The sequence below is a fragment of the Wyeomyia smithii genome, chromosome 3, assembly GCF_029784165.1.
Source record: "Wyeomyia smithii strain HCP4-BCI-WySm-NY-G18 chromosome 3, ASM2978416v1, whole genome shotgun sequence".
Classification (NCBI taxonomy): domain Eukaryota; kingdom Metazoa; phylum Arthropoda; class Insecta; order Diptera; family Culicidae; genus Wyeomyia; species Wyeomyia smithii.
This window is the reverse complement of record NC_073696.1, coordinates 20,167,402-20,190,869: the sequence shown is the minus strand read 5'-3', so window position 1 is coordinate 20,190,869 and position 23,468 is coordinate 20,167,402. Positions and strand designations below refer to the sequence as shown.

At 38.1% G+C, this 23,468-nt stretch overlaps 1 protein-coding gene across 6 annotated transcripts in view; it reads right to left on the bottom strand.

The window, feature by feature from the left end:
* The window catches only part of LOC129732508 (protein sickie-like), a 477,819-nt gene that overhangs the window by 120,360 nt on the left and 333,991 nt on the right, over window positions 1-23,468 (bottom strand). For 3 of the 6 annotated variants that reach the window (XM_055693445.1, XM_055693439.1, XM_055693444.1), the window contains 4 exons: window positions 6,549-7,036; window positions 6,340-6,484; window positions 5,848-6,204; window positions 5,512-5,538 (listed from right to left, as the gene is read on the bottom strand). In XM_055693445.1, coding sequence (XP_055549420.1) covers window positions 5,512-5,538; window positions 5,848-6,204; window positions 6,340-6,484; window positions 6,549-7,036 — 1,017 coding nt within the window. The remainder of the gene's footprint in view (window positions 1-5,511; window positions 5,539-5,847; window positions 6,205-6,339; window positions 6,485-6,548; window positions 7,037-23,468) is intronic. The other 3 variants (XM_055693441.1, XM_055693442.1, XM_055693443.1) reach the window with 3 other exon arrangements.

Sequence of the window (23,468 nt, the reverse complement as noted above, 5' to 3'; positions counted from 1 at the left end):
GAATTCATATTAGCAGAAAATTGCTCCACATAAATTCATCACCAATTTAAACTAAAAATTAATCCGAATAATTGATATTTATTACTAGATAACTTATTTTCATCTAAACGGTCGTATCGAACTCTTTTTTACTCCCCATTCATTTTACTGTTGTATTATGCATGTTTATTTTTTTGTAAATCGGGACTGACTTTCGGTTATTTTTCTTCTGGGACTGACTTGCGGTTACTTTGCCTAATGTGACAATTCGACTTGGTATTGATTTTCACTTTTGTTGAACAAACCACTATTTTTTATCGGTACATCTGAAAATATACTCAAAGCTAGGCCAAAATACGATGCTAACTCAAAACTGACAAAATTACAGATGGGACTGACTTGCGGTTACCGGCAGTATACCTTTCTAGGAGAAAGGCAAAAATATAGAAAATCCAGGAGAAAAGTTATATTGAAAATTATGATTTGAGTGAACTTTATATATAAAACTTTTTATATCTTTTTTAACATAAGAAATATAAACTCGACGCCTTTGACAAAGTTGCTAGCAGTTTGCCACAACTTTCGCGAAGACACTGGCTGCCTATCTCACTTTTCTGAAAAAATAAATTCTTCATATCACTTCTAGGTGAATAAATCACTAAATCATCCATTCTGTACGAAGCGCAATAAAATACATAGAAACTTTTCCAAATAAAATGTATCACTAAAACGATCAATAAGAACGCTATTAATTTAGAGCACGAAATCAGCAAAATAAAACACTGTACAATGCCTCTTTACAGAATGACTCAGTACTTGCAGTACATTTCGAAGTAATTTTCCATTTGGTAGTACCGTCTCAAAATAACATTAAGAATCTTATATATTCTATTATTATTATCAGACTATGATTTATGTCCGACGTTTCGGCCTTTGGACTTGGCCTTCCTCAGGTGATCTAAAAACTTATGAAAACATTTTTTTGTGGTTGGCGGTGTCAGTCGACTAGCTCTCCCACACGGTTGTGATACCGAGTTCGATTCCCGATCAGGTTGAGGATTTTTTAAACCCTCTAGTGCCCAAGTTAATTTCTAGAAGGCCTTTGGTAAAATCACTATGAATCATTATAAACACTTTTTAAGTATTTATTGAAGCTTTCTAGAGCCTGAACAGCCTTTGACTAGGCACCAGACGGTTAAGCTGGAAATTTTCTCGACTCAGCACTGGGGCACGGTGTATCGTTGAACTTTATCCTACAAGATGCAAAATGTGCCGAAAACAATATCGATAACGAATTTTCTCAACAAACCTAGTTGGTGGAGAACACATTAGCCCCCCAGGCTAGCGTGCGATATTGTTTTCACATTTTTTTCAAAAACCTCTAACATGGGCTTTTCTAAAAAAAAAACACACACACATAAAGTTGTACCGTTTTTTGTTCGGCGTGCAAGATTTTACGAAAGGTTGTCATAACAGTCAATGGGCTCTTCTTCAAAGTACCCAAATTGAGACGTTAGAGTTATTTTAAGCTTTGGAACTACCTACAAACTTTTACCTCATAGTAATGGTTTTGGCTGTGATGTTGTTTAAGGCTGTATTTATATGAGTTTTTTGAGAAAGAAATCATGTTAGAGGTTTTGTACTATTTAAATGAAATGTTTTTATAATTTGTAGATCCCCTGAGAAAGACCAAACCCAACGGTCGAAACGTCGGACATAAAATATAGTAGCGTTTTGATCCACCGTTAAGAAGAAATCGTATTTCCCTTTGGAGTAAGTCAATGAATAAATCTCACCATAATAATAAATAAATAATGCGTTTATATTAGAGCATTTGTATTAATACTACTAATGTCTATCAGATTAGTCTAGCTGAGCATCGATAGTTTTGAAAACTGTTCGAAAAAAAAAATATCAACGGCCTTTTTTTATCAGATGTTTTTTAAGTAGTAGTGGTGGAAAAGGAAACAAGTCGCACTCACACACACTGAACGCATTGCGGTGTTTATAAACATTCAAACATTTGGTTTTGGTCCTAGACATTCATTTGGCCGAGACATGTAAAACATTTGCTTTTGTATAACTATCGTATTTTTATCACAGGTGTTTACAGTAGGTTTTAAATTGATTTATTTATGATAAACATTGAAATATCAGCAATGGTGAAAGGTAATTAAGCGTATAAACAAGTCCCAAAATTATACCAATAAACAGAGGCGAATGCCAAGTTAGGCAAAGCCTCTTTAAAAAAAAAAGTAAGCTTACAAGTCACAGCTATACAAATAAGGAAAACAAAGAATGATTTTTTGAAATTTTTTCTATGTTAAAACAGACTATTTTTTACTGCCTTCATTCTTTCGAAATTGTTTTTCATTTTTTAAATGTCGAAACGGATTGACAGTTTCAACACACTAAAATAGGATGGCATTATACGTGTAATTTAGACTTATACAAAGGTGTTTTTATCTCAACAAATTCCAAGCCGAGTGCATCAACACCCGGATGTGGCCCGCGGGTCGTACGTTGGACACCCCTGAGCTACACGGAACTGACTATCCTGCTCCAAGATAAAATGAAAACTTCAAAGGAAACCGAAGCTCACCCTCACGTATGATAAGAATCGGCTCAAGTTCGCAAGGAAATACGTAGAGTGTAAAGCGGAGTGGTGCAGTGTCGTGTTTTCTGACGAGAATAAATTTAGTTTGGATAGACCGGACTGCTACAGTTGCTATTGGTATAATTTGGATCAAACCAGTGTTGCAAGATCTAAGCGAAACTTTGGTGGCGGAAGTTTAATGGCGCCTTTTTTTACTATGCGAAGCTGCCAACTTGTTTCATTTCAACCCGAATGAATTCCGAAATGTATCTGGAGCTTCTGAATGACGTTTTAATCAATCATTTTGAGAACAACGCGAATAAGGACGGCATTTTTAAGCAGGACAATGCTTCGAAGGCTGAGTTTGCTGAGAAAAATATCTTGTTACTTGACTAACTAGTTTGCAGTCCTGATTGTAAATCCATAGAAAACCTCTGGGGAATCTTGGCTACGTTGGTTTATGCAAACGGATATCAATTTGAATCCATTTCCGACCTCGAGTCGGCAATAAAGGAGTGTTGGGCCAAAATACATATGGCAACACTGTAAAAGCTGTTCGATTAGCTATGGATGCTCTTCGAATTAAAAGTTGAAAGTTTTTTATAATAAATTTGAATCATTTGGTTAAGAGAATGTTAATAGAAGAGATTTATCCTACAACAACGGAAACTGCTGAAATATGTGTTTTAATTTAAAGTAATAGAGAAAAATAGGTCTCGGCTAAACGAATGTCTTTGCATCCACGAATGTAACACTAAGAAAATCAAACTGAAAATAATAATAAAAAAAAAAAAAAACAAACTAGAAAGCGAAAGCTAAAAATAAGATATTTATTTGCATTCATTTGTATTTTCACTCGGATATGCATTCAAACTTTCATGCAAGTTTTCATGTGGTAAACTTGACACTACTTTTGATTGTCACATTCGATGCGTGAAATGTAATCTTTTAAGTGAAAAAAGATCACTATGCCTGTGCACTGTTGTTATCTTTGGCAGAATTTTTGTAGTGTTCTCTTTTACTATCACCCGTGTGTCTGTGGTCCTAATTATGTACACTACTAAATTTTGTTTTGTTTATGAGCCTATGGAGGATTGACTCTGCACTTATAAAAGTAGTGTTGCCGATCCAAAATATTAGAATACTGCCTGATATGTGTATTTCCGGATTTGGGATTATACCCGAAAGTCGGAAATCAACTACAGTGACCAGGTATCATTCAATATAAAAACATTCTGGAATCGGGATGATTTCCACTCCAGAACGTTGAATTCGACCATCTGTGACGATCATTTGGAAATATAAGATGGCGACTTCCGGTTTCTGTAAAACAACTAAGAATGGCTATCTTGAACTTGAACATTTCTGAAGCCGGGATGATACTCAGAGGCTGAAAATCAACGTCAGTCGCCATATTGAATTTATAGATGACTATAAACTCCAGACGCCATTCTGAAATCCAATATTTTGACTACCGGTGTCTGGAAAACAACCTTGAATGTCCAAATACGAGCATTCCTAGAACTGGGACTACGCTCACAGGCTGGAAAGCTACCTCATGTGCCTTTTTCAATCCAAAATGGTGACTTACGGTTGCCGGAAGACAACCGATAATTATCAAATATTATTCAGTATGGGTTATTTCAGGTCCGGGATTATATACTGAGAACAGCGGAGTCAGTGGCAATGCCAACTGCCCCTAGATTCTATGATCTTTAATTTTTTTTTGCATTACTGTTTATTTGGTTGGAATGTAGGGACAAACTTGAATTGATGAAATGGTAGTAGTTTATGAAATTGTCGATATCGAAATTACATTTTTGAAACCAAATGTCTGAGAGAATCGACTTTTTGGGTCTGTAGCGGTCTACAGAATGTTTGAAAATTTTGATCTTCAAATTTTGCTAAGCTGAAGAGCTCAAAAACACCATATTTTTTGAGCCGTTGTTCACATTTTCATTGATAAAAAATGTGAAGAAACGAATTTGTCGAAATCGAAACTGTTTTAAATCCTGATGCCTTATAACCTTGGTAAAAAAATATTTGAACAAAATAACGACCGCATGGAATCACGTCTGTTGCTAGATGGAAAACCGGAGTTACCAAGAAGGGAAAACCTTATCGTTACTCTTTCGCCTGTCTATTTTTTTGTCATGCGACCGTCGTTATTTCCCATGGAAAACAAGGTGTCTAGTATCAGCACTTCATTCTTGCTGAAAAATGTCGGGAAAATATACTTTTTCAGACTATGCAACGGAAGGTTAAATCGAATATCTGTCTGTGAGTGGGAATGTCATTTTGTGACTGTACCTGGTACTGGGAAAGATTCAATAACAAAAAACATAGTCCTTTTGTAGTTACTATGAAATATTTTATATTCCTGTTTTATAGGTAATTTTATGTCCCATGATAATAGAAAATTGTAATGCTCACATTTAAAATCAATGTCAGAATTTCGCATTTCTATTGTAAGCGAAACTAGGGTAGAAAATTAGAGAAAACGACTAATGAGGAGCATGAAATTTAAACCATCTTGATTTTTGAACACTTTTAACGAATTTAGCTCTAACTTTTTTGGTTCTCTTTATATTATTTCTGCAAATAGTTATATGAGATGAATACAAAATTTCACCTTCCATTCTTCACAGCGCTGTGTATAGTAACCTAATTACAATGACAAAATGTTGAAGCTGTCAGTTTATCAAAGTAACCTAAAACTAGGTAACGTGAATTCCCATTAAATGAACACAGATTCAATTTGAGACACATAGAATTGGACCGTTCATGCTGGAACATCCTGAAATAAGTGCATTTAACTAAAGCCCTAATGTGACATGCCATGCAGAGAACACGCGGAATGACGACGGTGAGTTGTGAGGAAAAAAACATGAAATGAATGTGCTTGTATGTAAGTAAACTCGGGCATCGATAGCTACCTGGGGTAGGTCCTTTCTTTCAAGTAACTGGAGAGTGAGAGCATGTGATGAGAGACGGTGTAGTGATTGGTCAGGAGAAAATTGATTGATTATTAAGATTCAACAGGTGAGTCAACATCTATTTTTTTGCTTCGTTCGTACACCGAGACAGCGAGAATGCAACAAAACAAATAGACTCGAATGTGTTCGAGTGCAAACCATCGAGAAAACAGAAACTTCGAAATAATTCATTCGAAACATAAAGAGATAGAAAGAGGGAAAACAACATCTAAAAAGCTATCGATTGATAAGAAGCTTCACGAACAAGTGACTATTCAGAATGCAGACGATATTTACCTTATGCTATTGCTTCGGTTCAACCGGGGGCTGTGTGTGGTGGCTGCGTGGTGCAAAACTGGCTGCGTTTCACCACGGGCATGGTGCAGCAGTTTGTTCGGCCGGCTGCTGGCACCGGGAATGCCCGAGCCACCGGAATTGGTTCCACCTGCAACCCCGTTGCCACCACCGCCGCCAGCACCACCGGATCCGAGCGAGAAACTCTCCAGGGATTCACCCTCAGAGAGTCGGCTCGAGGCCGTACTCGAGTGACGAAGCCACATCGCATAGCTACTGTAGTCGGGCTTCACTTCGGCGTAGGTTTGCGTATCGCTAAGGCTACCGTCGTTTAGCTTAGTGGATCCGCGTGTGGACATTCTAGAGGGGCAAGGATTTCAGGTCAACACACCGGGAAATGTTGCAAAAAAATGAAAAGGACAGAAACGAGAGATGCGGTTAGTAACTAGGTGGGAGGCTAGATGACGCTCTAGCCCTTTAGATGAGGAGACAAACCTATGTTGGAAGACATGCATATCTAAACCGGGCTTTGGCAAACTATGCGTTCCCGAACCAAACCTTTCTTTGACCGACTGGCTTAGCTGGGCCGCTCCCGGGCCGGTCAGGGAAAAGCTGCGATACTGAGCGTGTTGTTGAGTTTCTGAAAAAAAAAAGTATAGTTTAGGTTAGTTTTCCCGCAATTGTTAATTAAAATGGATACTAACTGGCTTGAAAATCAGCCGTAGTGGTTTGCGTACCGCCGGAAACTTTGAGCTTATTGGTTCTGGGTACTGCAGAGACGTGAGCCGTGCGTCCTCCGGTCAAAAGAGCTTGCCCTTGCGGATCTACACCGTGCATCGAGCTGCCGTTGGTTTTTTTGACGAACCCATAACTCTGAGGAACTCCTTTTGTTCTGCTACTGGCAATTTTAGACGAAGAACCACTTTTCCGCGAGTGACCCGGTGAGCTTCGATCCTTTCGGCTGGATGTGGGACTTGGTGGCTGTGATCCCTGCTGGCTACTGGCACCCGACGGCGGTGGCTGTTGTTGCTGGCCGTGCCCGTTATGAGCCATTGCTGGCTCGGGTAGCCGTCCCCAGTACTCGCGGCCATTCGGAGTTTGCCCATTCGGGCGGGATAACTTTCCGTCCATAGTGGATCCGGTTGGACTATTTCCTACACAGTCCAGATTATCGCCCCGACTGCTACGACATCTGTTGTTGGAAGAAAAGAAAAGTGAGAAGCATTAATGCAACATACTTTCAGGCGAACGATATTTATAAAGTCGGTCGGTCAAAGCGGAACAATTATGTATGCAGCCGTAGTCATCAACGTCACTTCCCAACAGGACAGGGCAATATTGAGTCTCTGTGCGGTATGTTTTTGCCCACTTGCGGCTGCACACAGAACGGTGACTGTTAGTGATGTTGGTGCAGTGTTTTCTAGAGGGTGCTCGAAACCCGAGAAACACTGAACAATTTATTAGAAACAGTGTTTTGATAAATGGATACCCCTGATTTGCATACGCCTCGTAATTGTGCTGGTCGGTCGGCACTGACACTTTGTAATTGATGTGCGAAAAGTGACACCCCGTTAGAGAACAAGCTGGAAGATGGGTGTGCCAAGTCGACAGTGAAATGGTAGGACATAAGCTTCACGAAATGTTTCCGATGGGTTTAATAACCGCCTCTTCTTCTCGGCTGACAGGAAGCCCCAGTCCCATTTTCTCCTGTAGCAGAGAGTAAATATGGCCATCATGTGATGTTGTGGTCGTAAAAAGAACATTCCCTGACTGTGTGGTGAAAGTTGGCCTGTGTTATGTGGGTTTGGTTTGTTTGGTGGTGAATTTGAGCAGGGCAGCGCCGGGAGCAGGGTGGTTAATTTACGATTCCGTGCAAGGTCACAAGGCCACATAGAGAAGTCAAACGAAAAACTTTGGAGGATATCCACTGGAGTATTGAGAACACATGTTATTAGGATTTGTTGACAGAATCAAATAAAACTTTTCACATTCGGTGAAGTTTGCACGAAAAGAGAAGAGTAAAATTTCAGATTTATCCAATACGGCATCAGGATAATGGTAGCCGATTTCCATAGACGAGGATGTCGTTAAAGAAAATTTAGGCCAAAAGTTATGTCCTATAGAGCAAGATACAATCTTGTCTTTATTTTAACAAGATACGTACATAAAGTAAGAAACGAAAAAGGCACCTAAAACGTATGATAGTTTTTGAGCGTGTAATGCTTGATGTCACCGGCTTCATTGAGTAAGAAAGCTTTTACGGCGAAAAGGAAAAAAAACGACGTCTTTATTTAAAGGTATAAAAATAAAATTTCTTGGTCTTTCCTACGATGTTTCAGCACGTAATAATATTCTCTTATATAGAAGGTCACAGTCGTGTAGATAATCGAACGGATTGAAAGATTTATTTACAATCCGCATTTGATTACTCTGCTTTCATTACGCTGCATATTGCAGATCACAAGAGAAATTGAACCAATCAGTGCATGGTGGGATAGAAATAATGATTATTCCTCTGGTGACTCTTCAGTATTTTTTGACCATCTTGGAGGACATGCAATTTAAATGAGAAATTGACTTATTTATGTGTGCGAAAGACCTATCAAGATATGTTCTTATTTTAATAATGTTTATGGACATCGGATGATCAATAATAACTGAATCAAAAGGGATACGGGATTCGTACAATATGAACGAATCAGGCTTTGATTTTTCCATAATTTCTTTCTGTTTCCAAAAAATGTAAGTCGTATATGCTGATTGAAATAATCATTTCCTAGTTTACTCTTGTACTGAGCAACTATCTGGAGTTTTTGCGCGCGCTTTTATGATTGTGCCCAGTATCATTATTTAAATGTAACACTTCAAGCTTTCAATAACCGTAGGATGGAATTCTGACAGGTTCAAGTTTGTCCCATGAAGAGAAAAATGACTCGTTATAATTTTTGTTTCCACTAATTATTCATGTTCGGAGTGTGGTTGTTTAATAAGGTTTGACTTGTGATTTAAGAAATCACGCTAAATACAATTACTCATTTTCTAAAGTGAGCAAAAAATGGAACGCATAGCTGGGTGCGATACGAATAATTATCGAATAATTTGTGAGGTAACCGGAATTAATAAACCATTTCGATATTCTTGTACATCGATTGTATCCAGATGGTCGGATAACCAGAGACCAAAAAGTCTTCATATCAAGCGCAAATAATAACCTTAAGAGGCAACAATGGCGTCATTTTGAATTTTTGAGAAGTCGGCAACTGTCAATGTTTTATCGACGCCTTTTTGTTTATCCCTTTCCGACCGAGTCCACACAACTGTGTAGGTAAAAAATGACGGATAACAAAACCTACATCGAAGAAATTTCTACATAAAAACACTTCCTTGCTCCGGTTTTTTATTTTTCGTAGCAGCTGCGATGTTGACACTAGCTTTGTGAGAAATAAAACAATGAATAGGACGTTTAAAAAGCGAGAGAGAGGGTTTTGTATAAGTCACCTTCCATCTACGCAAATCTATGAGCCCGGTTGGAAAGGGTTATGAGGCAAATATTAAATTTGTCTACATAATAGCATCTTTCACCCATTTTATTAAAAAATAGATCTTAAATCAGGCAAAAAACTAACCTTAAAACGCTAATTCTAGGAAAACAGTTTCTCAAAAGAAGATTTGTTTTTGCAACGAAATACATAAAAAATCATACAAGGAAGCCAAAGCAGAAGAAAAAGTAAATTTCTGTTGCACTGTGTAATTGGAATAAAATCGAAGGATTTGAACCATTTTCTAAGTACAGCCATTCTGAGGTATATGCTGTCTTTAAAGCTGGAAATTGTTAATTTAAATCATGATTTATCATAAACTGTTGATGGAATTGAAGCTATCTTATTCGATTTGTTGTCTTTTTCATTCGTACGAAAATCAAACAGATTTCATATAAAAATATAGACGGACATTTGCAATTTTGGATTTTTATTATAATCGAAACGCACAAAATTGTAGTAAAAATAGGTTTTACGCAGCAATAGTAAATGGATTAACGTCAAAGCGCACAAACGGAAGGGCGTCGAATGTTGCAACTCTGGATGTGATTAGTATATAAAATTTTCTACGAAGGCCGTACACGGCTACAGCTAAGATAAACGAGAAAAATAACAGATTTTTTTTAAAGATACATTAATTGATCTACTGCCTTTTTTGCATCCTTTTTTCAAATTTGGTTCCATTTGCTTGATTAGTCCTCGAGTTATATGAAATATTATGTTTCATTTGTATGAGAGCCCTTCCCCTAAAGAGGAGGGAATAGTTGATGTTTTACTGGACCAATAAATTATTTTTAACATGACCCATGGAGTTTCATAGTAGCCTAGAATCAGGAGCCTAGAGCCTAGAGCCTAAAGCCTAGAGCCTAAAGCCTAGAGCCTAGAGCCTAGAGCCTAGAGCCTAGAGCCTAGAGCCTGGAGCCTAGAGCCTAGAGCCTAGAGCCTAGAGCCTAGAGCCTAGAGCCTAGAGCCTAGAGCCTAGAGCCTAGAGCCTAGAGCCTAGAGCCTAGAGCCTAGAGCCTAGAGCCTAGAGCCTAGAGCCTAGAGCCTAGAGCCTAGAGCCTAGAGCCTAGAGCCTAGAGCCTAGAGCCTAGAGCCTAGAGCCTAGAGCCTAGAGCCTAGAGCCTAGAGCCTAGAGCCTAGAGCCTAGAGCCTAGAGCCTAGAGCCTAGAGCCTAGAGCCTAGAGCCTAGAGCCTAGAGCCTAGAGCCTAGAGCCTAGAGCCTAGAGCCTAGAGCCTAGAGCCTAGAGCCTAGAGCCTAGAGCCTAGAGCCTAGAGCCTAGAGCCTAGAGCCTAGAGCCTAGAGCCTAGAGCCTAGAGCCTAGAGCCTAGAGCCTAGAGCCTAGAGCCTAGAGCCTAGAGCCTAGAGCCTAGAGCCTAGAGCCTAGAGCCTAGAGCCTAGAGCCTAGAGCCTAGAGCCTAGAGCCTAGAGCCTAGAGCCTAGAGCCTAGAGCCTAGAGCCTAGAGCCTAGAGCCTAGAGCCTAGAGCCTAGAGCCTAGAGCCTAGAGCCTAGAGCCTAGAGCCTAGAGCCTAGAGCCTAGAGCCTAGAGCCTAGAGCCTAGAGCCTAGAGCCTAGAGCCTAGAGCCTAGAGCCTAGAGCCTAGAGCCTAGAGCCTAGAGCCTAGAGCCTAGAGCCTAGAGCCTAGAGCCTAGAGCCTAGAGCCTAGAGCCTAGAGCCTAGAGCCTAGAGCCTAGAGCCTAGAGCCTAGAGCCTAGAGCCTAGAGCCTAGAGCCTAGAGCCTAGAGCCTAGAGCCTAGAGCCTAGAGCCTAGAGCCTAGAGCCTAGAGCCTAGAGCCTAGAGCCTAGAGCCTAGAGCCTAAAGCCTAGAGCCTAGAGCCTAAAGCCTAGAGCCTAGAGCTCAAAGTCCTTATTCCCATTCTTTCTGATTGATGTCTGTGTTGGAACAAAGCAAATGTTTGTACCACTTAAAATGAAAAGATTTTTGTCAAAAATTCTTAAACCAACAAATTCAACGAATGTTGATTTTATTTCTTTTCCCTGGGCTTTCCACACTTCTTCCTTTTTAAGTCTCACTTATATTAACTTTTTTCTATGTTGATTTTTGAATTTTTTTTTTGCCTTTGTCGTCTCTACTGCAATTTTTTACAACCGTTTCCCTATCTTCACATCTCTGCTCCAGTTCTGTCTTTCTTCTCTTTGCTTCCTGTTTATGTTGCTATTTCAATCATTTTCCCATAAATTTAACTCTTTAGTGATATTCCTTACTCTTATTGATTTTTATAAGTAGAGCTGTTCTTAATTATCTTTTTACAAGTTGTCATGCTTTTTTTATCTCTATTGTCATTTTCCTTCAAGTTTTGACCTCAGCTTCTACTATTATTTTGAATCTAATATTATTTTCATTCTTTTTGTTGAAAACTTTTTCGTTCCTTCATTACCCTTTATTATACAATAATTTCTTTAATTACCGCTTTTTAATACAAGTTTGAATAGTATAGAATATTTTGAAAACTCTAGTTTAAATCTCTAGTTATACATTGAAAATTATGTCAAAGCCCCTGTAAATATATTCTCCAATTTTATTTATTCCAAGTAGTCGTTCCGAGTTATAAAATGTTTTTCAGTGTTTTTGCTTTTTTCCGGGTCAAAGTTTCTTTTCCCTTGTGTTTTTCTCTATAACTGTTGTATTGTCACTTGTCACTTCATTTTGAATGTTTTTGTTGATCAATATTCGTTTTTGTTATGCTATATATTTTTTCGTTCTCAATTCTGTGACTTTAAACATTCTCAAGATAATATTAGAAACAGTATATGCTAGTAATATCATTTCGTGTTTGTTTATGAGTGTTTACCAATTTAGTGTTTTTTGCTTTTGGTGTTTTTCAGAAGTAAACTTGTTCAGTTTCTCTTTCTTTCCCTAAGATTTGGTGTATTTGTATCTCCATATTTATATGCTCTGTCGTTTGGTTTTCTTGTATTGTTTTCATTCAGTTGTTCAGTGTTTTTGATATATTTGTGTATGATATTTTAATTCTGATATTATTCTACAGTTTATATTTTTCACATTGATGTTACAATTTTCAATTATGCTCGTATTTCGATTTATTTAATTTTCTGTATTGCTTTCTCGCGTATTATTTCTCCGTTTTGAAACGATTTTCTCTGTTTTTTTATGCTGTTTGCATGGTTGTCGTTTTTTTCATGCTGTTGTACCTAATTTTATTTCTGATATTATCGCTATTGTTGATTTTGGATATAGATGTTGAGATGGAAAGTATTGGATTTTGGAGTTTTGATTTAAGATTTTAAATTTTCATCTTCAGCGCCCAGATTTTGTTTTTCTTCTGATTATTCTTTTTACAAATTCCTTGGTTTACTTTTATTTGAATATCGCTTTCCGCCTTTCACCGTTGTAGTTTTTATTCTCATTTCTCTTCAAACATTGATGTTACCCTCTTTTCACTCACAGTTCTAGTATGTGAACAACCACCCGTTGCCTTCTCATAATCAATAGTAATCTACGGGAAAATTATAGTGAGAGAGTATTAGGTTTATACCAAAAATATTTATGAAAACAAATTGGGTATATTAAAAAAATGTACCCGTCATTTTATGCAAAAACTCCAGGGGTGGCATTGCGCATTTCGTTTCGAGTGATTTTTGTTCGTTTCGACCACATTTGACATTGGCGATTTCGATTCGAGCTCGAAACGAGTAGATGGCGTATTATTGCAGTTGATCTTCGAGCAAAAATGGCATTACGTAATGGTTTGATCGAGCAATTTTTAACTCGAAAGTGATAAAAAATGGTCGATAAGTTGAAGGCGTTCGTTTGTACCTAAGTTTGTTGACTAAAACATAAATAATTTCACTAAACATCTGTGGAGCGGAAAAACATTAATTTGGTAGGATCCACTAGCGAATAGATTTAAAGTAGGAGCTAACTTTAACGGAACAGGAATTGTACTAGTGCAGTTTGGAGGAAAATGAAATATTGTACTTCTAAAAGGTTTGAGTGCTCCCCGCCTTATCTTGAAATGTTGACGTAACCATGAAAAAAAAATTCATCATTTCATCAATTCATTTTGCATCAGAAAATAACTAACTTTGTTTCATTTAATGTAAGCCTAATACTCATGTATTATTGTTTACGTCTTTGTATATTCCTAAAACCATTTTCATCACTAGAAGAATCGTAGTAAAACATTCAAAGATTAATATGTTGTTTTAAGGACAAATCTTATTATAAACGTGAAAAATACCAATCTCTAGGGGCAAGACACTATTGATATATGGCGGAATATTTCCAATATTAAATATTATAAAGTATTTATCGTTGCATTATTAGGCGCCGGTGTGATATCAATGTGTCGGATAAACGATAAATATCAAGATTTATCAACCGATATCGTATAATATTACCGAAATATTTTTTATGAAAATAAAGTTGTCCAGCCCCTAGACAAATCTTGTATATTCCTAAAACCATTTTCATCACTAGAAGAATCGTAGTAAAACATTCAAAGATTAATATGTTGTTTTAAGGACAAATCTTATTATAAACGTGAAAAATACCAATCTCTAGGGGCAAGACACTATTGATATATGGCGGAATATTTCCAATATTAAATATTATAAAGTATTTATCGTTGCATTATTAGGCGCCGGTGTGATATCAATGTGTCGGATAAACGATAAATATCAAGATTTATCAACCGATATCGTATAATATTACCGAAATATTTTTTATGAAAATAAAGTTGTCCAGCCCCTAGACAAATCTGACATTTATTTTCGAGTCAATGTTTGCTCGAAATAAACTGCAATAAAATTGGGGTGTCGAAAATAATACGCAATACCAACTCCACCTCGAAACGAGTTTGATTTCTCTCGATTCGAGTTACTCGAAGCGAAATGCGCAATGTCACCCCAGTTCTCTCCTATCGTCAGTCCCCGAGTAGTACGAAGAATGCACCGTGCCTAGTTTAATACCCTTGTAAACCATTATTGTAAAAAGCTGTATCGCTCTGATGTCTGTGCTAGAAAAGATGGCATATGCGAGCTCTGTGCATTTTGCGAATACTTCGCAAGCTTTGTTTTGTTAATTTAGGTTATGTTGTAAACTTAGAAATTTTTTTTAAAGAAAATTGTAAATTTGGTGTGCTTTGTAAGTGCTGAATGATGAGCAGTGTTTTGTTCGAAACCGGTCGAAGTTGTTTACACGTATATTTAGGTTCTCGATATCGTTTGTCAAATATAGCTCTTACAGTAGCACGTAACAAGTTAGAAGCGAAACAAGTTTGAATTGCTTGTAAGTTTTGCATGTTTTGTAAAATCAATAAATTTCGAAAGTTTTGTAAATTTTGTAAACTTTTCATATTTTCTAAATTTCACAAAATTTCATAACTTTTATAAATTTTGTAAATTTAGTAAGTTTTGAAAAATTTCATAAATTTTGTTAGATTTTTAAATTAGATTGCTGCAGAAAAACTGCCGAAGAAAACCACTGACGAAGACGTTCGATACCCTATTTTCGAAAATTTCCTTCAAAATCTGCTAATTTAAAAAATAAAAACTTTGAACTTTTCGAATACATTTTTTCTCCGTACGTGGAAACATTCCGTTGCCTCCAACGCAAGTCCTTACTACGGTGACTGCACCGTGCCTAGTTTGATACCCTCGTAATCCACATCGCAAACAAATAAATCCTCACGTACACTCGTACTACAAGAGCGGGTACCTGTGCGAAATGCATGGTTTATTGCACACCCCGGTTGTTGTGGAAAATGGGACGAAAAATTCCACCGGAGGTCATTGTACGGCAGCAGAATTTATCGTTGCAGATATTTTTCCCCGTCTGCGACTGCGAAACCCTGACCCAAGTCAACGTGAGCGTATTTCCGATTAAACGAAATTCAATACCGCTGCTGGAATGTTGCTTTCAACCGAAAAAGCTTTCCTTTTCACGCCATCAATCATGCTGCTTGTTCAGCTTGAGATACGGACGGAATTTCGCTTTCTCGTGATCAAAACAATGCGAAACATTCAGTCACCTGTCATCAGTGACGCCCACGTGAAGTGGAACCAACTTCGTACACAAGTTTTGTGTCTCGAAAAAACAGGCCACACGAACAAGCGTCCAATCAGAACGGTATTTATGCAACGCACTAATTGAGAACGCAAATTGAAATTAATGAATTCGAGTCCGACAATCAACCGATCCAAGATCCAAGATCGTCTGAATAGTGGAGCAACGTCTCGTGATTGTCTCGCTGAGAAATTGGAGCTCGTGAGAAAGCACTTAAGGACCAGCACTTTTGTAGTTCATCTATTTATTGAACCACCCTGTGCGGGCAGGCGTTCTTCCACTTCCCGGAAAGACAGCCACTTTGATCGTAACGCAAATACTGGCATGGAGTGCATAAAATTAGCCTGTGGGGACGGAATATACGTACTTTGTCATGCACTTTCCGCACATATAAATACTTTGGAGTCGCTTTAACCGTCAAAGAAGGATTGATTGGTGCCACTGCAAATCAAGCTTAATTGAGTTGTTGGCTGACGTTGCTTTCGTTTCACTTGTATTCGAGTTAAAATTAGTTTAACAAAGCTAATTGAATGAATTGAGGCAGTCTCAGAAGCTTGACGTTGGTAAAAAAATCGCCAGATTGATGATTTCGTTTTGCTGCCGTCGAATTCTAGGGAATTCTAAAGCAGCGAAAACTACATGAAAATGAGAAGATACGCATGCACCTAAACCAAGAGGCATGGAAATGTTTAAATTACGCTAATTCGTAAGAGGCCTATGAATAAACACGGCTGTACCGGGAGAGGCAATTGCGTGCAACGCTTCCGGTTGGAGAATTCTCAGAATTCATAATTCACAAGTACCATAAGCATGCAAGTGCTTTTGAGTTTCCTAAGCTCACGATGTTAGTGTACTTAAAAGCCATCTAGCCGGAACTATTTAACATGGAAATTCTTTTCGCTTTGTTATACGCTAGCAATCTGTGAACAACCACGCGTCTCCGTTGTTTGCCTGGGAATTTCCGCACTTGGTTTTCATGTGTGTCTGTGTGTCGTAGAAAGTCAAGTGATAAAATTAAATTGACCCACTTTGAGCGAATTTAAAATTACTTCTAGCGAGAACCGTCGGTCGGTCGGTCGGTCGTAAAGTTGCTTTCAAGGCCGTATCGACGAGTTTCCGCCACTGACTTTGAGCAGGGTCTGGAAAAGTACCCCCTATCCGTTGCTTTGATGTAACATATAAGCTAGGGCTCTACTCAAGCGGAAGTTTGCATTGCCACTCAGGCTCGCAAAGTACAAGCCTGAGGGGCGGAAAAGTACAGTAGAAGGACAATTTTGGCAAAACTTCTGCTTAAATCACCGGCTTTAATTCGGTGTATCGGTGATGCTCTAATTGCCGGCCTTTCCTTTCGCTGCAAAATTTATACCATTGGAACGGAATCGAAAGATTTACACCGCGTAATTGATTAATTTGCACCATCGTAGGCAAATTGTGACGGTGTTGTTTTTACTTTTATTTTACCGATGGGTGAACCGGGGAAAAATATTGGCGCTATGCAAATTAATTATAGGCCCACGAGATGATGATTGGATAAACGGGCCCCATCACCGTTCGATGCCCGCGAGCGAGAACCGGAAAATAGCAAAACCGCAAACGTTGGGTCCGGTTCGGTATTAATGGCTATATACAGAATTTCAATTAACCAACGGATGGGTTGGCAGTCGAAGGTGGGGTCGGTGGTACCTGGTGGCCTGACAGGCGGACAGGAAATGGAATGTTGCGGTTGTGTGACAGAAGGACTTTCCTCCGGTGGATGTCAGTGGACGGAGTAGGGAGAACATTCACTGTGGTGCTGATAAGCGCACGAAAAGGCGCTGAAATTATCATAAATCTCACACCAGTTTTCGGTGGGTATAATTGTTGCTTAATGGCCTGTTTTACGAGGGTAATGTTTTAAATTTTTATAACATGTGAAACAAATTATTACAAAACTAGAACAAATTGTCGTTCCAATTGTGAGTTTAAAATTAAGAGACTTTCATTATTCAGAAGTTTCATGCCTCTACGACTGAGTCTGAATATTTAACTTCAGGTTTTTTAATTTCATTTATTATATCCGATTTGAAGATTACAGAAACTTTCGACATCCTGTTTGATGAAATACAGAAATAGAAGTCTTCGAAATTTTCCTACATTTCTGTTGCTGACTGATGCCTAGTAAGTTTTCGTTCTTGGGAATTCATGGAACCATTACCTCCCAGAGCATTCGATTCCAGAACTGCCGTACTAGATCTGTAAGTTAATGAACATGGATTTGCTTTTATTTGTTTTATGGATATGGAAAAATTTGTCATTGAATCATAGAAAAAAAATCTCTAACGGATAAAAACCGGATGAAGCAAACTTGGTATTCCGAAGTAATACTCCTGGAATCCAGGGAGAAATTAAGAAAATGATCTCTAGTTTGGTTCAAAATAATTAGGTGATTCTAACGAGATGAAGAAACCAAAATGAATATGATTCAGAAAAAAAAATCAAAATTTAACTAAAAGTGGAAACATTCCAGGATGAAACCGATTCCAAATTCAGCTCACAGCTGATTTGAAAGTATTTCAGGGAGTTACAACAAAGTGTATGTTAATGATTCAAATTATCTCAACATGTATGGAGAACCCTTCCAAAAAACAAAGAGGTCACGAATAAAAAGATTCCAAATTTATCTAAAATGGGCCTCCTACGAAAGGCAGAAAATCAAAAGGCAGAACCACGAAAGGCAGAATCACGAAAGGCAGAATATTTCATAAGGCAGAATAACGAATAGCAGAATCACAAAGAGCACGAACGGCAGAATTACAAAATGGTCTATTTTCTTTTTAACAACACACACTCGCGGCCTTCGGCCGACTCTATTGTCCGAGTGTATGCTGTCCTTACTCGCTACCGCTCGTTCGGACTTAACTAAGGGAAAGAAAACCTATTTGAATAATCCTAGAAAACCAGTAGATCAGATGTTTGTATGCGAGAGGCCGCCGCTTCCGACGGCGGGTCGGCGGCCGGCTCGGACCGCGGAAACCACGGCGGCTTTGTGCCACCTCGGTGCCTTGCCCTCGATTATGCGTCTTCGCCGCATGAATTGATTTATGTTATTTATTACCAACAAGCCGTTGAGACTAGTATAAGTTATACCTGACATCGAAAAATTACTCTCCGCGATGCCGTGAGACTCTTTAGGACCTGAGCCAAACCACTTTGCGCGTTTCGGATCTAATAATTAGGCTTGATTTGCACCTCCCATCAAAACTGGTCATTGCTCGTGAGTTATTATGTCTGGTTACCAAATAATATTAAATAATAAATGTAGAGTAGCAGCTTTGATAGCGTGACCAGGATTCGCACCAATTCACCATCACGCACTTGACTATCGTGAGTCAGGATTTGCTGCCAGTGATTCTGCCTTTTGTGCCCTTCGAAATTCTGCCTTTTGAAATATTCTGCCTTGTGTGTACGGTCATAGAGTTCTGCCTTTCGTGATTCTGCCTTCTGTGGCGAATTCTGCCTTCTGTGGCGAACCCATCTAAAATATAGCTAATAAGGACTCTAAAGTCAAAATATCTGTAAGATTTTCACTATAAGTCAATGCAGTGGCGTAGTTAGAATTTTTACCGGAGATCGGAGTGGAGTTGTTGAAAAAAAATTTGAATTATGAGAATTTTGAAGAGAGAGCAACTAAATCAAAGAATATCATGTAGTAAAACGGGATTAGAAACCAATGTTTTCGCGCGCTTACATCACTCACTCTCAACACAGGTTGCGTTGAAGAAGTGTTATCTTGCTATCTTTAGCGATACCGCTTACCGTACAACGCACGTGTTGATTGAATAGACCGTTGCGTAATTCAGCAAATGGTCGATTAGAGAACGACATTCGAATTGTTGATTATCGCATAAGAGCAAGATCGCGCCAAATGACCTATGGTCGAATATCGACCATTTTTGATTTGAATGAAACTTTGCACACGTATTTGGCTTAGCAAACTGAGCATTTTTCACAGATGGAGAGATTTTTTTTGAGCATTTTTCACAGATGGAGACAGATGGAGAGATGGATTCTAAAAGGGCGTATGCCTTTTGGCACAGGTTTTATTCGAAGCATTGTAGCCCAGAAACCGTTGGTTGTATAGAAAAACTGTCTGAGAATAAGTTGTAGGGAATTAAAAATGCACCATAAAAAAATCTACACTGTACAAAAAATTTTTTTTTGATATTGTATATTTTTGATCAAGCATTCCAATGAACGTATGGTTTCCGCTGGAGAACCATGGACAAATTAAGAAAAACGTGTATTTTCCTAAATAATTATATCGAGCTTAAATTAGAATTAACTCGAAAACCAGTGTCTTTAGAATGTTTACTACCAAAAGCTTTTTGATTCAAAATGACTCTCTGCATCTTTAAGAATCATCAGAATTCAAATATTTTGAAAAATGTTTTTTACCATAGAAAAAAATATTTTTCATTTCTCCATCCTGGACTTTTTTTGAAAAGTTGCGTATTAACGTCAAGTTTCTATAAAAAATAAATAAAAAAATTCAACTCTTTTTTTTTAATTGAAATTTAATGTTTATTTTTAATTTTTTTTTGGTAAAAAAATTTTTTTTTGTACAGTGTATATTTTTTATGGTGCATTTTTGATTCCCTACAACTCATTCTCAGACAGTTTCTCTATACAACCAACGGTTTCTGGGCTACAATGCTTCGAATAAAACCTATGCCAAAAGGCATACGCCCTTTAGAATGTAACTCATGGGTATAAAAAATCTCTCCATCTGTGAAAAATGCTCAGTTTGCTAAGCCAAATACGTGTGCAAAGTTTCATTCAAATCAAAAATGGTCGATTTTCGACCATAGATCATTTGGCGCGATCTTGCTCAATACGGGTTGCGTTGAAGAAGTGTTATCTTGCTATCTTTAGCGATACTGCTTACCGTACAACGCGCGTGTTGTTTAAATAGACCGTTGCGTAATTCAGCAGTTAATGCGAGAACGATATTCGAATTTTTGATTATCGCATAACATCAACAGTAGGATGTTAATGGGAATCGAATTTTCAAATTATCCATGAAAATTTCAGCTCAATCGTACAGCCTCCTTCCTAGTACCAGGTAGAAAAAGTCACAGAATTCCATTTTCACATACAAACAGACACTCGAAGCAGCTTTCTGTTGTGTAGTCTGAAATAACATTTTTTCCCGATATCCCTTCGCCGGAATAAACTGCTGATACTAGACACCTTGTTTCCCGTGGGAGAAACAACGACAGCCGCATAGTAGCGAACTAGGTAGACGCCAAAAAAATAGGGTAGCGATAAAGTGTCCTTTATACACCAGATCTCCATGCATTTCTAAGACACTAGGTTTCAATTGAAAAATATCGATTTGGACAGTTTCATATCGACAATGTGGATTTTGGAACTTTGACCGCATATTTTTGTCAGATTACCATTTTTTGGAAAAAAATATTGTGTCCACGTGGACATTATCTTTACCTCCCTCCCGTGGACGATCATGGATATTTGCGTACCCACTACTCCGCCCTCCCCTTCCTATGTTGTCCACGTGGAATGTGGACAGCCCTTTAACATGTGACCCTTTGTCTATGATATCCTAGGATTTCAACTTTGGATCAACGCATTTCCTGAATTGTGCTTACTTCAAACTCTTCAATTTCCGGCTTTCGCCTTTGACAAACAAATTTAAAAAATTGTGAACTTCATGGGGCCTTTTAGTAATACCAGATTTCAAAATATTTTGGTCAGAATTTGTTGAATTTTGAAAACTTGTTTTGAATTTTTGTATAAGTAGGGTAGGGAGCATATTCTAAGCAGCCTTTGAGGCCTGTTTTCTTCGACTGATCAATGTCGTTTTCGTTTTTGCGGTGTAGCTACACTACACTACACTTTGTCCTATCATTGTTTTTTTTAACATTTTCCGGACTATCCCGGACTACCCTTTTTCTGTCCCGGACAGTCCGCGCAAAAAACAGAGGGCAGTTTTGAAGACACCGACACATTCACACGTATGTGTCAAAATCAAAAAAAAAAATGTGTCAAAATCGGTTTGCTTTGATTATCGTTCTTCGCTTGTCAAACATCAGGTTGAATTTTCATCAATCAAAGAAATAGTTATCGGTTTCCGTTATACTCTACTAAATTTTTTGGAAATAAATATTGAAATTCAGTCCGCAAATATATATTTCGACTGTGACGTACAGTCTTCCTCAGTGCTTATGTGGACTGGTAAAGAGCAAAGCGTAAATCGTGTTTTTTTATTTGTAGTAGGTAAAAATGAAAATTTAGCACCCTTAATTGGAGTTAGGTAGGGAATTATGCGGTCGATTGTTTACCGTACCATGTCTGGGGTTTTTGGGAAGCAGATTGAATAGCCATGAGGGGTGATTACCTGCGTCTTTATTGAGAAGCGTGCATGAGTGTTGTTTATAAATTTCTAAACTTTCAGCTACGTCTAATTTCCATAAATTATTAACGGGGCGGAGGAGGTGAATGTTATCCGAAGTTAGTGGATGTTTCTCGTTAAAAATATGTTCAGCCACTTTTGATTTGAAATGGTGTGGTGGGGCATTTGTTGAAACTTTACTTGCTTTGGACACTTCTGCGAAATGTTCTTTGAAACGTATCCCTAGGTTACGTTTAGTTTGTCCAATGTAAACCATGTCACAGTGACTGCATGCAATTTTATAAATTCCAGCTTTGTTCAGGGTATCAATAGGGTCTTTGGTAGACCCTAATTTTGTTTTGAGTTGGGTATTTCTACTAGTGTAGACAATATCCATCCCAAATTTTCTAAATTTTGAACGAAGTGGGCGTGTCAAGTTAACGTCATATTCAACGGCTACCCTTTTCAGATCTTCTGTTATTGGGGTGAGTGTTGTAAAAGATTTCCGAATTTGAGCACGCTTCTTTTTATCGACAATGGCTTGAATGATACTTTCATTGTAGCCATTAAGTTTAGCAATTTCGAAAATATATTCCAGTTCCTTTTGCTTGGCTACTTCACTTAGAGGTGAAGTTTCCATGCGGTGGATCATATGATGGAAGGATGCCATTTTATGCTGGAAGGGATGGTTTGAAGTGTTAGGTATTACCCGTTTTGTATTCGTGGGTTTCCGATAAATTTCAAATTCCAAGTCCGTAGACTCTCTGACTACAACGACGTCCAAGAAAGGGAGTCTGTTGTTAAGTTCTTTTTCAATTGTGAAGTTTATATTTTTATGGGTATTATTAAGGGATATGAAAAAAGTTTCAAGATCCGCCCTTTTCAAGATACAAAAAATATCATCCACATACCTCCACCATCGAATCGGTAATATGTTCCTCTTCTCTAATGTACTTTCTATATTTGCCATGGAGAGCTCACATAGAAAGGGAGAAAGAGGATTCCCCATTGGTGCCCCTTTAGTCTGTTTGTAAAATTTACCACGAAATGTGAAGTAGTTTTCTTTCATGCAAAGGCGTGAAAGTTTCAACAAACTGTCAACTTTCTTTTTCCAAGTATTATCAAAATATTGGGAAAGAAGCCAGTCCTCTAAAAGGTTTAAGGTTTCATTCACAGGAACGCTAGGAAATAAGGCCGTAACGTCAAATGAAACCATTATCTCATCAGATTGGATGTTACCTGAGGATCTTAAATTTTCAACGAAATCTCCGGTGCTATTTACTGATCGACTTGGAAATTTATGGGGCATGGCTTGAAATTCTTTTACCAGCCATTTAGCCAATTTTTCTGTGGGAGCCCCTACCGCTGAGATAATTTCTCTCATTTCATTTCCAGGTTTGTGAATTTTGGGGAGACCCTTTATTCTTGGAAGAACTGGATTTGAAACACGAAGATTTTGTAACGCATTACCCAAAACGGGTTTGCATTCTTTTATTGTATTTCCTACACGTTTTACCATATCAGCAAGAGGATTGAGTTGCAGTTGCCAATATGGACCTTTATCAATTTTTTTGGGTTATTTGTTCATCATAGTCAGACTTGTCCATGATGACGGTTTTGTTCCCCCCCTGCTTTTAAATAGA